The following is a 17,773-nucleotide window of genomic DNA, read 5'->3' as shown; positions in this document are numbered from 1 at the left end:
CTCCTTTTTCCCTCGCATCACTCCACGTCTCCACAGTCCACTCTCCACCCATTTCCCCTCTCACCGCGACGGCCGACGAGGGCTCGGCGGCCGGCTCCACCTCCACGGCCCCCTCGTCGAAGCTTCCAGAACAATGGCGAGGCTCCTCGTGCTCCGCTCAGCGCCTTACCACCGCTCCCACCTCTCCGCCACCGCCACGTTCCTCCTCTCGCCCTCCAACCACCCGTACTCCGCTTCCTTCCCCTCTACCGCCCGCCGCCGCTTCCTCCCGCCGCCTCTCCGTATCCCGGCCCGCGCCATCGAGTCCTCTCCCGGTCCCACCAAGCAGGAGCCTACCACGGCTGCCGATGAGGCCCAGGAGCCACCGCCCCCAGCTGCGCCGGCGTTCGAGATGGAGGAGCTCGGGTGGGGGACCCAGCTCGCCGTGAAACTCCGCATGCTCGTGGCCCCGCCGTGGAAGCGAGTACGCAAGGGCAGCGTCCTTAACATGAAGCTTCGGGGCGAGGTGCTGCTCTACCACACGGCGCCCTAGCTCATTTTACCTCGCTTAATTCGGTTTACTAACTTCGTGAACTTCTAAAGTTTCATCGTGATAGAGGCTTGGAGCATAGCGATAGCTTATAGTGTTTGATTCACCGACACTTACTTGTTCCTTGAGTCCATTGTGTTTATCATCCTGTTGACAGTTCTTCAGATAACTTGTTTCAATATTTCAGTATTTGTCAATTTTACGACATGACTAATTTTGTGATTTTTTTAATGTGTTTGTTTACTTCGACAGATATCCGATCAGTTGAAGACACGCTTCTCTTCTGGGCTGTCATTGCCACAAGTCTGCGAGAATTTTGTTAAGGCTGCGTACGACCCACGAATATCGGGGATCTATCTGCACATAGAGCCACTGAGATGTGGGTGGGGGAAGGTGGACGAAATCAGAAGACACATTGTCGATTTTAAGAAGTCTGGTAAAACCATATACTATGTTGAATCTAGTATCTTGTTTCTGTTCTTACCTGTCAGAGGATAAGACATTGTTGCATGGCTTTGTAGGTAAATTTGTTGTTGGTTATATGCCTGTGTGTGGGGAGAAAGAGTACTACCTTGCTTGTGCATGCGGTGAGCTGTATGCACCACCAAGTGCTTATGTTGCTTTGTTTGGTCTAACTGTTCAGCAAACATTTCTCAGAGGTAATTGCATGTACTATTTTATGTTTCACTTGTTAGCAGTAGAAAGCCAGTTTCTGATTTCTAGTGCTGTTCTGGTGTAACTAAACTAGATAGCTGCCCCACTAATTGTTTGCACCTAATGAACTTCCTTATAAGTTTTCTTGTGCTCTTTTACACAACAACTGTCCTCCATTATACTTTAATGTTCAATGCACTTTTTATGGTTTTACTTCTCCCCCGAACCAATATTAGTAAGCTCGATCATACAGTTGCATTGTTTTTCCATGAAATTAAGCTAACTGGATGCAGTTAAGTTCCTTTCTGGATGTCTAATGCTTCCTACTCAATTGGCAAGGTGTTTTGGAGAAAGTCGGAATAGAACCAGAAATTCAACGAATTGGTCGCTACAAAAGTGCTGGTGACCAACTTGCACGGAAAAGCATGTCAAATGAGGTTAGGGAGATGCTAGCCACACTGCTTGACAATATTTATGGAAACTGGCTGGATACAATATCTTCCAAACACGGTAATTCAGAATAGATCAATTTCATGTTTTTAAAGGATAAATCATCATTAGATATGTTTTTCTTCTATAGGAAAGAAAAAGGAAGAAATTGAGGAATTTATTAATTCTGGAGTCTATCAGGTTGCCAGACTTAAGGAAGAAGGTTGGATAACAGATTTACTTTATGATGATGAGGTACAGATTCATTTTAACGTTTTGCTAAGGCCTCGAGTAAATTAACATAAACAACTCATTTGATATAGGTGTAGCTACAAGCATACAACTACATCTTTTGCCCACATCCATGGTAATAAGTAACTCAAACCGGGAAATCAAAGTGATGCTTCAAATTTCAAGTTTCAGTGCTAAGCATGCAACAAAGTACCTGAGTATATGTGCTTCATGGATACAAAAATGGTTACATGTAGCTGAAGAGAAATGATGATTATTGTTCTTTTTAGACAAGTGTTCAACCTTAACATACAGTTTGGATGAGAAGGGTCAAGGCTCAGTTACCTCAGATGCAACCTTTTGGGATCTAGTACAAATTCTTAAGGGTTAAAAAGAACCCAAACTTTCCAAACACTCTCCAAAAGTCATCTATAAAATGTGTGTACAAAAATTCAAAACTTGGATAAGGACTATTGCACTACATTACTTCCCTTTGTCCGCTGGAATCATTTTAAGCATTTTATTTGTTCAAGTACTCACTATTTCACTCCAAGTTCTTTTATGGGGGTGAATGATCTAAATTGAAACTGTACCTTTTGTGGTTAATTCATTGCTCTCTTGAAGCTGCATATAGTAAATTGCTAAACTCGGCCTTCTTTTTTAAGTTTTTATTGTGCACATATGTCAATGTTCAGGACATATGAATTGACAAACTGAGAACATGATTTAAAAATTTTTCATTTCTAATTATCCATCTGAATTCACATAGTGAAATGTTTATTTCCCTTTTTTAAGTGGCTATTATTGTGTTCTTTTTTGGCATTATCTTATTCTGTAGGTCATGACAATGTTGAAGGAAAGAATAGGACAAAAAGACAAGAAAAGCCTGCGTATGGTTGATTACAGGTAATAGGTAATTTGGATTAAACTTCAAGGAAGCCAACCAGTTTTCAAGATTTTCCAGTCCTTTATTATTTTCTCCATTTTCCAAATATAGGTGTTTTAACCTTAAAACTAAACACTATCATACACATTGTAGCAAAATAGCATTGAACAAAGGTCCTTTCTGGCAAACTGGATCTGCCTGTAAGATCCAGAAATTTGGTCCTGTTACATATCGAATGTTTTTTTTTAGAAAAAGGCTCAATGAGCCCTGCTTTTATAAGCCATAACATTACATATCGAATGTTGCCATATTCTTTTCTTGTACTGTCAAGTTCTATGTTATTAATTGCTGCTGCTTGGTAATTCTAGTAAGTCAAACATCTGCTGTTACATTTATTAATATAGCTTTGTTTCTTTTTGCCAGTAAATATTCACGTGTAAGTAAATGGACTCTTGGGTTACAAGGAGGGGGTGAACAAATCGCAGTGATCAGAGCATCTGGAAGCATAACACGTACTCGCAGCCCATTGAGTGTTCCTAGTTCAGGCATTATTGCTGAGCAGTTGATCGAGAAGATACGTACTGTTAGAGGTAATTTTAATATTATATCAGTAATCAGTTTGTACTTTCTCATATGCAAATCTTATCTCTGTTGACTATAGATTAAACTATCTTCAAATGTAAACCAATTAAATGTTACTCAAATTTTCTAATACTTCCTCTGTCCCAAACTTATTCTGGAGCGAAGGGAGTGATGCATTATTTGCACCTGCAACTTACTTTTTAAAATAAAGTTCATTTGTAAACAGAACATTCAGATGCTTCATGCTCACTTAGACAGAGCATGGGTTCAAAAGGAAAACACTTTTGTGGAGTGGTTCAATATTTCCAGTCACCTTTCTGGTTCTCTGTTTAGCTCCACTTTTGCGGAGTAGTAATGTGCTAAGAAACAGAGGAATTATAATTCTTGGAAAATTTTGTTGAACATCATGACTTCGTGGTTTTAGCCATAGGACATTGCAAAAGTCAATATTCATGGTCAACAGACCCAGTTGGCCTAAATGGAAAAGGGAAGGGGCATTCTTAACCTTTGATGTGCTCTTTTGTCTTCTCTCTCCCCTCATTAGCCCGAAAATATTAAAATAATGGGGACGATGTCCAGCAGCTAATATCCATGGCTTGAAAGTGTGTTTCCCCAAAGATCGATTTGTGTGGTGTCCTACAGCTAAAACCACTAAGTCACGATGTCCAGCAGCAAGATTCACCATTCTTGTTTTTTTTTTGAAATGACAAGATTTTGTTTCTTTTTTGGGGGGTCACACCGGAGAAGTAGAGGGAGGTTGGTTGCTGCAGAGAATGGGTGGTTAATCAACATCTGATGATAGTGATTGGATGGGATCACGCCATGCATGGGGCTGCCTAGGCTACTGCTTCGATCTTGAGCTCAGAGATCTGATTTACCATTCTTGTTATAAGCGCTCCAGCTCAATCTTCCTTTCCATTATAATTTTTCTTGCCAACAAAACTAAATCTTCATATAGAAATAAATTGAAAGACAGATAGTATTCATCAAAAAGTTCTCTTTTATTTTCTTCAATAACATAAAAGATTCAGCTGGTAATGGCATATCTTCCTTGCATGGTCCATCACATCTATTAGGCATAAAATGAGTTTGCCTCCAAGAAGACAGCTTCTAACAGATTTTATTCGTATATTTAAAATCTGCTCAGTCTCACATTACTTCCCATGGGTCCACATCATTCTCTTGATGACCTCTCAGTTTTTACCAGTGGTTGTGAAGCTGCAATAGAACCATGCTACTGAGTCCAACCTATCTGTTCCGTCAAATGAGGCTACTTACCCCAGTTCTAGGTGCCCAGTGTTGCCATGACTAGTGCAAATGTGAGGACCTAATGCAGGCCACGTGTGGTAGTTGTCTAGTTGAGTAAGGGCAGCACAACCTTGCTTGCAAAGGTTTGATGTGGGGGCATACGTGAGCCCCATTGTCTGCACTGATGGAGTTGGGGATGCCTGGTGTCTGGTAGACTGAACACTTTCTCTTTTTTTTGCTGGACTGAACACTTTCTTGGAGGTACGGTGTAGAACTGTACACTCTGGTAAGGCTTTGGTTAAGCTCTGGGGCAGAGCCACAAGTGTGGCACAGGCTGAGTCCAACAATGCTGGGCAATAGGATTTGTCAAGCTTTGAGCAAACCAAACATATTCCTAATCTTGTGGTGCCATCCCTCAAAACTTGCTTGTGCTGATGAATTATCAGACCAAACTAACTGTAAAATAAAAGAAATAACTAAAAAGGAAGATGCTGAATCTTTGTATAGGAATACGATAAATCTGAACATCCTTTAAACTGGATTCACTTACCTGTTTTATTAATATTTCTTAGATGCAATGGAATATCCCTCATGTGCTTGCACAGATTATGGACCATAGAAGCACCTGCTAAAACTTATTTTACTTGTGCATACAGTGCAAACTTCTGTTAGTTCACCTGTTTGGTAAACATTAGTTTTATTTGCTTTTTGTAACAAATGGTTCCTTATCTTTGCCAGAGTCAGAAAAGTATAAAGCTGTTATCCTTCGTATAGACAGCCCTGGCGGTGATGCTCTTGCTTCTGATCTGTAAGTTATACCTCTGGTTCATCGATTCATTACAGCATAGTTTTGTTATGTGTTGACTGTTCTTATTTGAACTAGGATGTGGAGGGAAATTCGACTTCTAGCTGACTCCAAGCCTGTGGTTGCTTCAATGTCTGATGTTGCTGCAAGTGGTGGGTACTATATGGCAATGGCTGCACCGGTTATTGTTGCTGAAAAACTGACACTAACAGGATCAATTGGAGTTGTTACAGGTGATCTTTTTTATTTCCTATTTTTGTGGTTGTACTAGAGTAACAATTTATTAAACGTTGACTGCTATGTTGGCCCTGTTGTAATGGTCTTAACGGATAACTTGGATCCACTATACTCTGTTTTGGCATTGAGACAGTGAATTGAGCTGCCAGTGCATGCTACTCCCCTGGTCATGGAAACATGTCATTTTGTACATCTTTCAAGTCAAACCTCTAAAACTTTGAACATCAAATTGTTTTGAAAAGTTTTTATTGAATGCATTAAAATCTTATGTGTAGATTTATCTCAGAAAGTACTCGCATAGTATTCTCACTGTATTGGGTTTTACAAATATACTGTGATAGAAATTAATTGTTAAAGTTGTATGTTGGAGACTGTACCGATGTCCAAAATGGCATATTTTTGTGACTGGATGGGGTAATTCCAATTTGTGTATTGTGTACTTGGAACAGGGAAGTTCATCCTGCAAAAGCTATATGAGCGGATTGACTTCAATAAGGAAATTCTATCTAAGGGTAGATATGCAGAGCTTAATGCTGCTGATCAACGCCCTTTAAGGTATTATTTCTATAATTCTTTTGACAGACCGGAACTGGTTTTATCATGTAAAATTCATCATAAACTAAGCAGCAAATTGCTTCTTATCAATTTTGTTTAGTTTTGTTATGTTTTAATGAAAATCAATCTGTAAATATGGACCTCTATAATTTAGTTAGTCAGTTTTGTCTTTAATATAACACTGAGATATTTGATAGGCTAAGGGATCTTTTTTCTTAGAATTGATTGGTAAACCCATGACAGTGTATGCACTGTTTTCTGGGAAGTACTAAAAGCGATGACTTTTCTTCTGTCCATGGTTGTTTAGGTGTGAGAAGAGATTTTAACTGTCAGTTGCAAGTTTTAGATAATAATTTTAAATGCTGTTATTATTTTACCTAAGTTTTTGGAGAAAATGAGTTATGTTCAGCATTTGCATGTCTATTTCCCACCACATAAGAGTATCAGTTAAGCTGGAATATTATTTTATTACCAGTCAGTTTTATGCTTCACATGTTTATTTAAGAGTATGAGATTTTTTTTACAGACCAGATGAGGCAGAACTTTTTGAAAAGTCAGCACAAAATGCTTATGCATTGTTTCGAGATAAAGCAGCCATGTCACGCTCAATGAGTGTAAGGATTGACCTTAGATTTTGAGCATCTCTTATCTCTTCGAGTTTGTGATGAATTCTTGCACCACCAGGTTGATCAGATGGAGAATGTTGCACAAGGACGGGTGTGGAGCGGCCAAGATGCAGCTTCAAGAGGATTGGTTGATTCACTGGGTGGATTCTCACAAGCTGTTGCTATTGCAAAACAGAAAGCTAATATACCCCATGACAGGAAGGTTAGAGTTGCTATAGACAATGAGATGAATGAACTCTCATGGATGCATATATGTGTCATGAATGTGCATTTAGGCTTTATTAGAGGGTTAATTGATAACAGAGTTACATTTTATTCTATGATGGGGTTTGAGCTATTGCCTTTTCAATGCTTTACATTATGATGAAGTAACTGATGGCTGCTTTATTAGAAATAAGTCCATTTTACTCCTTCGAACTATTTCGCTGGGGCATTTAACTCCCAAAATTCTTTTTACGCTCATTTTACACTCCAAACTATTGAAAATGAATTACTTTACTCCCTAACAGCATTTCTCTTCTTGGATATAAGTCATATTTTGCATTGAAATCTGGTAGGATGATACAAGATGTATTACAACATAGGTCTCGGCAGCAATTTTCTAGAATTTTTTCACTGTACATAGGTTAAAAGCACCTAAGAGTAGTTTAAAACATCATAATTTTGAAGTTCAAGCGAACATTCATGAAAAAGATCGAAAATATTTTCTAACTTTTTGATAACGGTGTCATCTATATCTCTACAAAATTGCAGCTTAAAATACAACTTATATAACAGAAACAAAAAATGTTATTAGGGAGTAATGTCAACCATTTTCAATAGTTTGCAGGGTAAAATTAACCACAGAATAGTTTAGGGGATCAGGTGATCCAATGAAATAGTTTGAGGGAGTGAAACGAACTTTTTTTAGGGCAAATACTAGACCTATATTAGTTTAAAGTAGGGAGTAACCAAGGGCAGTTCCCTATCTACAAACAGTGTTTTGCATGTTTCATTCAGTTGTTGCATTTTGGATTCATAATAGGCCCTGCTTTGCTAGTTTAGAGTTTTTACCTTTCAGTGAATGGTTCAAACTTGCAAATATTTGTGAGATGACTTCAAGTGGAAATACATAATAGATAGTTCACCTTCAAGATGCTTATTTTGTGCTGAACAACACAGGTCCGGCTAGTTGAGGTCTCAAAGCCCACGCCAACTTTACCTGAGATCTTGTCAGGAATTGGTGGTTCATTGCTTGGAGTTGACCGGGCAGTGAAGGGAGTGCTCCAGGATATCACTTCCCTAAATGGGGTGCAAGCTAGAATGGATGGAATATTGTTTGAAAGATTGGAAGATTTGTCTGGAGAAAATCAGCTATTCTTGTTCATAAAAGATATTGTTAATTATTTTGATTGATTCTACCAGTCAGTACCCTATGCTTTACAAATAGCTATACGTAGGAGAAGAAAATGTCAACATGTCAATACACATTCACCTTACTAGAGGCTAGAAGCAGGTAGACTTGGGATCCGTTCAATACATTTGGCAATGTATATGCTATTTTGTTCTTTCTATACTGCAGCCTATGGAAATGTTGTACATGCCTTACTGAAAATTCAAGCAATCTTGATTTTCTAGTTTGCTTGTTCTGGAACCTAATAGATCAAATTTACTCTTTGTTTCTGGATTTTATCCATGTTACGCTATGTATCAATATTCTAGCTGATTTCATGTTTTGAAAGGCTTGCAGGACGATTTTCAAGTTTCAACAAAATGTATCTTACTAATGGAACTCCATTAACAATAGTGAACTTATGAACAGGAGCTCTGACATCTATGCAGTTATGTACACCCTTTATTTTCAGATATGGCAGGTTTGGATTAGTCATGTAACTGATTCAGGGACGAAAACTGTGTGGGCAGTTGATTTTGCCTGGAAAGATAGGCAACTAATTTTGCACTTAGTAGTGTCTTTACCCCCCCCCCCCCCCTCTCTTTTCCTTTTATAGAAATGCTCCACTACCGCAACAGCTTCAGCTACATTTGAGCAGTGCATTTGGACATTTATCTGACCTGTGCCAGTTACCATTTGTATTACTGTTCTGAGAAACATATTCTAACTGCTTTTGTTACTTCATCAAAATTTCACTACCATTTATAATCATTGTTGGTAAGAAATTAAGAATTTTTATGGTCGGATAACTGTACCATAAATGTCCAATCGGTCTGCAGTATTGCTCTTTGGCTCAATCCACCATAGCGCATAACAATAATACAGTAACAGGTTATCCATTTCTTGTTCCATTCCTTCTCCAATAGCCAAAAAGAGATTTATGGCAAATGCATCTCCCTTTTAGGTATTGCATAGTAATTTCTATTATTATAGGGGTTTCTTGGATTTATTTCTCACAGTCTTAGCCATTCTTTCTTGTGAAGATCCCTGTCTAGTGACATACTCCATTTATGAAATCAAGTGGCTCACAGGTCTGTTTTAGCTTACTACACTGTTTTTTTTCAAAAAAGTTCATTTTATGGCAATATTCCAATTGATGATTTCATCATGTTTTGCAAAAGTAATAATTTTGTCTAGTTCCTTGGTACTTAATGATTTCTTGATATCTAACAGATGATGATGAAATAAACTGGAGGAATGCTGCTAAATTCTAACATTGTCCAACATAGTGCAAAGATACAAAAATGAAAGCCTTAGAATAAAATGACGAAGCCTCTTGGTTTAAGTTCTCATATTATGGCATCTAGTCTTGTAATACTGGACACTTAAGGATTGACACCTCAAGTGTCAGGACCCATGAAGGTACTCTCTGTGTTCTCTACAGGGGTCTTCTCAAGTTGCTCCTGCAGTTTGGCTTGTTCGTCTCTCAGCTGGCAGTTTTCATGGGTAATGCGATCGCAGTCCCTGATGACATGGTTCAGCTGATCAAGGAGCTGACGGTTAGTGCTGCGGAGGTGGACAACCTGGGCCCAGAGCTCACTTAGCTGTTTCTGCTTCCTCATGCGTGATCGCCGGGCAGACTCCCTGTTGGATATCATCCTTCTCCTCCTGCGCTCTTCTGCAAGACTGCGTTGGTAGTCATCTGACTCATCTGAATTGGATCTATTTCCAACTGGAAGACTAGTTTCATGGGGTAGGTGTGCAACATGTTGGTAAGATGTAGCTTGAGGCACCAGAAGACTGTTATACTGGAGGAGGAAGTCATTTGTATCTACATGGTAGTGAGTTTTGAAGGAAACTGCACTTGCAGGTGACAAGTATGGAAAACTAGCAATCTCAGCAGGGTACATTCTCACTCAAGGTATGAACTGGAGGGAAGAGAGGCTTGTGAAACAAAACAAGAGGGTAGTGGGGTGGATTTATAGCACACAATGATTTTGGAAGTGTACAGGACCCAACATCAACAATGTTCAAATTACCTTTTCATGCTTCTTGGATGTACAGAAATCAGGGACAGCAACAGGCTTGCATACATGAGACTGAGGTGTAAGAAAGGTCCTGATGGACATCATGTAATGATTTATTATTGTGCCGGCTTTTCTAAATATATTGGTCCCAGTATGCTTCCAAAAGAGCCTCCATCTAGACTGTCCATTTGCGATCAAAGAAAGGACCATGAAGTGCAGGGCCCTCGGCAACATCACTAGCATCAGGTGCTCAAACCATTTAAAGAGATGGTGGGTGGCTAACAGTGACAGGCATTTGTGGTGAATTGTGGAAGAAAAATGGACTGTAAAGCGGAGGTGTATGTCTTCAAAGGGCAATACCATATCATGGATCAGATAACTCTTCTGGGCATAATACATGGTCATGTTATCATTTTCAACAGAGTTGCATTCGAAGTTTTAAACATACGTGATTTAGTTCTGGGCCTCTGGATTTCAATCCATTTCCTGAAGGATAACAGTACGGCAAGAATACAAGATAATACTGAAAGCAGCTGTCCTGAAGGATGTTTATTCTGCAACGGCTTCTTTATTCTTCTGATAGATATAATTCAATGGGAACATCGTTTTGAAGGAGAAAAAGGGGCGAGTACTAAGGTTGGTGTCTTATGGCCACTATTGTGGCCCCCAGGGGAATTCCTCTTGGATAAAGAGGACGTGCAGTTTTGCAATTGGCAACTGGCATTGATTTTCTTATCAACGTAAAAAAGTATATCCACTAGCTAGCATGCTAAACCTTTTAAACAAATCCAGTGTTCTAGTTGTTTTGCCCTTTTTGCTTACTCTAGGTTGAGTTTAGTAAACTAAAATCTCTAGAATCTAGCATTTTGTTCCTAGAGAATGGACATATTTTTTGAGGTATTCAGGAGTACTTAAGACAGTCCTATGCTATTTATTTCATCAGAAGTCCTGAACAAACGAGCCAACATGCCAAATACCAGATCAACTGAAGGACAGATGATCTGATTCCATATTTGAATGGAATTTTGCTCTCATGGTTAGCTACCATCTGAGACTATGTAGGTGGAGGTCTTGAGCTTGCAAAACGTACCAAATAGCATTTAATAACTTAATAGTACTGCTCTTATATCTATTTAACTAGCATAGTGGCCCGCGTAAATTGCACGGCTAGCATTGATATATATTTTTATATAATTACGTATATACTTTTACGTACTATAACTTAAAAAAATTTAAAAACAATGATGATTTTAAACTCCTGCATAACTTGACCAGTATGATTTTATATGTTTGATATAATATTATCATAATAAGTCCTTTGTCTATAAAATTTCAAATATTCTTGAAAATATTTTTAGATCGACATAGTCTTCCCCCAATAATAATATTTTTTTAAAAAAAATAATCTGAATTTTGTTTTTTCCTAAATTGTATCTCTACATGGACTTTGATCTCGATATAAATTATTGTTGTTAGTATGTTTTTATTCTAAAGTTATTATAATTTATGGTTGTGCAAGACTTTGATTATGATTGGTTTTCTCACTGCTGCCTTGCATGGTTTCCATAATTAGTGTCTCACGGTTTGATAAAATATTTGTTCATTTTACGGTATCCATGTCCGTTTCAACAAAAACATGATATTTTATTTTCTTTTTTTTCAACTAATCTCACAATTTCTAGCCCCTGGGAGAACCTGGAGGCTTCATTCTCGTGCATATTACGTGGCTAGCATCGTTATAAATTATATCTAGTGTATGTTATTTTGATGATAATTACTTTTTAATTGTTAATTTGATTTTATATTTTCTAAATTATATTTTTTACATAGAACCTCATTTACCTGTATTCTAAACTATACCTATACCTGAACTCTTTTATGCATAATATTTGTAATTTAAATTTTAGATACATCTAAATTGTATTTATATGTTGACTCTTTTCTTAATTTTTTTTTATTTTTAACCAAAATTTTAGATCTTTTCAAACTGTATTTATAGATGGACTCTTCTCTAAGTATCAATTATTTTAAAATTTTTAATCTGAGATTTAGATTTTTCTGAAGTGTATTTACACATACTCTTTTCTTATATCCAAGATTTGGATTTTTAGAAACTTGATTACACATGGAGTCTGTTTTATTGTTTTCTTTATTTTTAATTGATCTTTTCTTTCCTTGTCCAATTCCAAAAATAATTCTTTTCTTTTTTCTATTTTCCTTGTCTGATTCAAAATTTTCGTTCTTTTCTCCTTTTTCTTTATGGCACATGTATTGTGGCTCACCAGACTGCATGACTAACTTCGTTATGAAATTTCTTATATAATACCAAATATAATTTTATATTATATTTAAAATATAAATATTAAAATGGCAATATAGTTTTAAACTCAGACCTAACTTAGATCAAACTTTTATATTTGATGCTTCACACAAAGTAAAACATTGACTCCTTTTATATTATCTTAGTTACATAACAGATGTAAGAATAATACTATAGCAGATCAAAGTTGTACAAAATTTATGGCATAATATCTCTTCTTTCCTCCATCTTCTTCAATCACATATTTCGTATATATTACTTATTTGTGATTGTTCACAACATGTTTCAAATAACATTATGTTTACTTATAAAATAAAATAAATAATTTTTAGGCATATGAGATTAATTTTTTTAGTTTAGTCTTGCACGATATCCTCGTAGATCGGATGGCAGCATTGCCGATTTAAAAAAAAACCGATTTTTTCTTTTTCTTGTCCAATTCCAAAACATATTATCTTTTACTTTTTTATCTCTTATTTTTTTTCGACGGCTGGATAAAAAAACCTAATTATTTTTCTTTCTTGGATGGCAGCAGCAACGATTAAAAAAAACTGATTTTTCACTTTCCTTCTCTGATTCCAAAAAAATATTATCTTTTTCTATCTTATATTTCCTTCAATTAATGTGAGCTTTTCTAGCCATTCCCAAAAAAAAAATCGCGTTCTTTTCTTTCTTTTTTTTCTCTTGTAGAAACCTTGAGATGTACGTGTCAAATTCCAAAAAATCAAAAAGAACCATGACTTCGTATATTACCTACTACTCTAGATCAGATCACATCTCCTAAAAACTGATTGTCCGATCCAACCAAAAAAACCCTGACTTCCTATATTAATTACCTACTAATCTAGATCAAATCACATCTCCTAAAAATTGCTTGTCCGATCCAATCCTCTCCTAAAAACTGCCTGTCCGATCCAATCCAAAAAATAATTTTCTTTTCTTTTTTCTCTTATTTTTCCTTCAATTAATGTGGGATTTTCTAGCCCATGAGAATAAACGTGGTGACTCTTTTCCTGTTACTTTATATATATAATAGATTTTTGAGTAATTTTACAATACTTGAGTATGTACTGAGAGGTACCAAAATTTTAGGAGCATTTTTTCCATCTTTTAGAAGGTACCATGATGTGGAAGTTACTAAATTTTACATAGAAAACAGTGGTATTTTATGATACCTCAAGAATGAGAAAAATGTTTAAATTTTAATGTAAAATTTGGTATCTCCTAGTATCCAGGTATCTCCTGATACCTTCTCAAAGACCGCAAAATTGCTCTTAATTTTTAGCTGATGAAGGGTTGGTACTATGGTTCACATCTAAGAAACCAAGAAATATAATCCTACAAGTATTTATTATGTGTTTTTTTCTTTGCATACATTCACCTTCAAAGATCTCAGGATGAGCTGACATTTGGTACAGTCTGCTTTAGCTTATTAGCCATAGCTAAAATTTCAATTTTGAAACATAATTTAGAGTTGATTTTGGGGTTTTCCATTGAAGTATATTTTCTAGGCCTGTCTTTTAAGCCGTTAAGAATAGAAATATAAAAGTTTTACCCAAAATTATTTTTTGTTGCTTCGTTTATTTTTCTATGGCTTATCAGCTGTAGGACCGCTAACCAATTAGGGGCCATTATTTCAGCTCCATTGAGGTAATTTTACACGAATGTGTTCTTATGCTCGAGATAGGACGGTATACTGTTGGGCTTTCAAATTTCCTATCACTTGAATATTGTATAACATTGATGTATTTCTTAATTGCCTTCAGACACAAGTTCCTTTCAAAAGAAGGTGCACTGGATCACAGAGGCGATTTATTGTCAGGATTTACTTAGGAGTTGACACAAATCCTGCATTGTGCTGTTGGCTGCAAAGTATAGCAGTTTCAGAAGATCTGCAGTCTTCACTTCCACTGCGGAAATAAAGAGTTACCTGGATTCAATTGGAGGGTAGGACCAGAGAATGGTTATGTTAAGGGTATTCCTAACCCATAACACTAGATATGGTTTCTATAAACTTTGCATCATTAAAAAACTAGTACTAGACACTACTATTCTAATGCAAACACCACTATTCCACACTTAAATTTAATGCTACTTATCTCACGTGATATCTTGGATATGGTGTAGAAACCATGTCTCATGTAAGACATGGTTTCATTCTCTTTCCTCATTTATTCACTTGCCACATCATTTTTCATCCTATGTGACAGCTTATTTAATACTATGGACACCATCATAGTTATTGGGTTGGGAATGCCGGAGTTAAGGGAGAGGTCAAATTCAACTGGATTCGATTTGAGATTCCTTACGGCATTAATATCATTTCGCATCCAAAGCAATCCACCTCTTATGGACTTTTTACATGGTCTAGGCATGTCCTGGCTGTGAGGCTGTCGTCTTTGGAAGACAGGGAAATCTTATCCCGTTCTCTCTTTTGATCTTGAACACTGGAATGAAAGGGAAAACTTGCAAAACAAGGTCATCATTGGAGGAAAAAAACAAGATCCATGGCCATCAGATTCACCTTTCCGTTGTTCCCGGTAGAAAACAGACATGTCAAAGGATCAGAGATCAAGGCAATCCCAGATAAAATCAAACACCTATCATGCCGTCATCAAGCATGAAGGTAATAACCTTTGCCGTCATCTTTTCTTAATTTTTGAGAGGCCTGTTATCTGTACTTACCTTGTTTGAGCCTTTTCCATTTTTCGCTGGGCTCACTTCGCTACTCCTCTTGTAGAGCAATACTCGGTAAATTCACAATCAGGAAAGCAATTTCTACAGTTGGTTTATAGCGCAAGGTGGCCAGATCAGGACGGATTAAAATGAGATCTTTTACTGAACTAGACTCCGGTTAGCTGTTCGTAGCTTCCGGACTCCAAACACTGGCGATTGGCTATCCTGACTCAATAATGTTGATGAGAAAAACATCCAAAAAAGCAAAGACGCATTGGCCATTTGGCCTACACAGAGATTGGTTTCCTTCTTTTCGTATACCCTTGTGAGATTCGTGTCCGGCAACTCCCATCAGCCGCATCCATCCTGCCCGTAAAGTCACCGACCCTGGACACAGAATCTTTCAGCCGTTGGATCGCCCGATCACGCGTCCTCTCCTATCCCCATCGAAAGCTCTCGTTGTCCTGGATGAGGACAATAAAACTGTGCTATGCGTTTAGCCCTCTGGAAGAGGCTGGACCCATTGTTACCTAATTAGGGATGACAGGGAGTGTAGATGGTACGAGGCTACGGAAAACGAGGCAAAATCTTTTCGGCAAAGCTGGTAGTGATGGTGGTGGTGGTAGGGTGATGTCTGCGCACACACGGGTTGCTGTTTTAAAAAGGCAGCCAAGTTGGGCATGGCCGCACGGTCACGTACAAATCGACATGTCGATGATGATGAGCATTGAAGAAAGAAAGGTAGGTCTATCTATCTATGTGCTTTCTGGAAAGATTTGGCCTGAGAGGGGTACCCAATGCTTCCCTCGTGTTGTAGCAGCGCACATGAAGTCCTAGACCGACAATGCGAGTTTAAACTTTCAACGAGGACTCACACTGTTCCACCCAGAACGCACACTGTGTTACATTTTTTTCCAGAGATATTGCTAGTTTGCGACTACGTTACTTGATATTGCTCTTCTGGGTAGAAAATTGGAACATCTAGTCCAGATTTACTGGAGATCCTGAGGACTGAGAGACCCCAACATACAAATCACCCGACATATGTTGGAAAACCGAAGCGTTTGCGCTGTCGACACGCGTATGGCCTAGTCTATGGAACGGTCGCGCTAGTCAATCGCTAATCCGCTCATTTGCAGACCAAACAACGTACCACGAAACAAAGGCTTCCTGGGTCGATCGATCGCGCGGACAGCAAATCGCCAGATCGCGCGCCAAGGTGAAGTTACTGAAGTGAAATAAAGCAAAGCCGATCGGGAGACAGCCGGCCCTCGGAAACGAAAGGCGTCAGCGTCCATATCCCACCCACCCTGCCACAAACGAGTAGACGAGAGCCAAAAATCCGTGGCTGTCCCGTGCGCGTGCGTAGCCGAGCCGAGCCAACGCGTATCGCGCGCGACGACGATCGCGACCACTCACCACCACCTCTTGGCGACCGCGAGAGCCGCGAGCCACACGGACCCTGCGGCGCGCGACGGGCGGGTGAGTCAACAGCCGCACCCCATAGAGTCCTGATTTTTTTTATTTTTTAAACCTTTTTAAAAAATAATTTTATTATTAAATCTTTAGGAAAATATTTTCACCTCATAAACCTTTGCTACGCCACATTGGCGTAATCAAACGGCTTGCTACGCCATGTCATACTCGAACAGACAACGTGACAGCGTTATCTTGTCACGTCATCAGCACCGACGTGATCAAAAGGCTCGGTTTTTGAAAATATTTTTTCAGAGATTTAGTAATAAAATTATTTTTAAACAGGTTTAAAAATAAAAAAATTCTAGAGTCCTTGACGATGCGCGAGAAATGAAGCGACCGTGGGGGGTGCACAGCACGAGGCCTGCGCGAGATCGGCGTTACAAAGCCAGGATTGTGGGGGGTGGGGGGGGGGGGGACGCTCGGGCGCGAGTGGTGCACGACCGAATGGAGGTCGCCGTGGGTACGGTGGCCGTGGCCGGCCCCGGCCGGCCGGTTTTGCCTGCCACGGAGAGGGGCAAACGGCATTACGGGCAGGGGGTGTGGCGGGCCCCCGGCGCGTGTCGGGCTCGCGCGTCTGCGTGCGCGTGTCGTGCCCATCTCATTTCCTACCGCCCCCCGCGCGCGCGCCACTGGGAGAGCACGTCGTCACCACTCCCGGTCTCCACATCCGCGCGCGCGCGCGCGCGTCTGTCGGAGATATGATCGATGGGCATGCCGCTGCCTGCAGCCTGTTGCATTTTTATCTTATCTGCTCGTGGGAGTCGCGTACAGTACTTTTCCGGTATATGCTCGATGAAAACTGGAAGTTCCTTTTGTTCCAGTTTTAGGTCCAGATTTTTTCCATAAAGCTCTTTGAATCAAAGAAATGAACACTATGAAATCCTATGAAATTTCTATGGATTGTTTATTCCCATACAAGTTTTGGAGGAAATTTAGGACTTATGAAAAAAAATCCTTTTAAGTCTTTATCTCTCCTCAAATTTATGTGTTTTCCTATGGTTCAATTAAATGGTTGTTCCTACTATTTTTCTATGGTTTACGATAATCTGTGTTACACTTACATTTCCATTAAAATTCTATGTTTTTATATTCTTCTGTTTTTTTATTCCTTATCGCA

General features: G+C 38.8%; 2 protein-coding genes across 2 annotated transcripts; one reads left to right on the top strand and one right to left on the bottom strand.

The window, feature by feature from the left end:
* LOC102716660 (serine protease SPPA, chloroplastic) lies at positions 1-8,455 on the top strand. The gene is made up of 13 exons (XM_015834138.2): positions 1-505; positions 782-965; positions 1,051-1,188; positions 1,523-1,693; positions 1,764-1,867; positions 2,682-2,749; positions 3,153-3,319; positions 5,298-5,367; positions 5,443-5,597; positions 6,051-6,156; positions 6,683-6,770; positions 6,841-6,984; positions 7,944-8,455. Exons 1-13 carry the CDS (start codon positions 134-136, stop codon positions 8,175-8,177), a joined length of 2,001 nt encoding a protein of 666 aa, XP_015689624.2. The 5' UTR covers positions 1-133; the 3' UTR covers positions 8,178-8,455.
* Positions 8,456-9,356: 901 nt separating this feature from the next.
* Positions 9,357-10,087, bottom strand: LOC121053619 (basic leucine zipper 43-like). Its single transcript, XM_040521291.1, has one exon. It carries the CDS (start codon positions 10,062-10,064, stop codon positions 9,555-9,557), a length of 510 nt encoding a protein of 169 aa, XP_040377225.1. The 5' UTR covers positions 10,065-10,087; the 3' UTR covers positions 9,357-9,554.
* Positions 10,088-17,773: the final 7,686 nt, after the last annotated feature.

Source organism: Oryza brachyantha, chromosome 2 (assembly GCF_000231095.2).
Source record: "Oryza brachyantha chromosome 2, ObraRS2, whole genome shotgun sequence".
NCBI classification, from domain to species: Eukaryota; Viridiplantae; Streptophyta; class Magnoliopsida; order Poales; family Poaceae; genus Oryza; species Oryza brachyantha.
Note: the sequence above shows the minus strand (reverse complement) of the source record. Positions and strands in the feature narration are given on the sequence as shown.

Excerpts from the sequence above, each read along its gene's own strand:
- LOC102716660 (XM_015834138.2), top strand. The coding sequence starts at position 134 with ATGGCGAGGCTCCTCGTGCTCCGCTCAGCGCCTTACCACCGCTCCCAC. Across the intron at positions 1,868-2,681 it reads ATTTACTTTATGATGATGAG|GTCATGACAATGTTGAAGGA; the intron begins GTACAGATTCAT and ends CTTATTCTGTAG. Across the intron at positions 5,598-6,050 it reads ATCAATTGGAGTTGTTACAG|GGAAGTTCATCCTGCAAAAG; the intron begins GTGATCTTTTTT and ends TACTTGGAACAG.
- LOC121053619 (XM_040521291.1), bottom strand. The coding sequence starts at position 10,064 with ATGTACCCTGCTGAGATTGCTAGTTTTCCATACTTGTCACCTGCAAGT.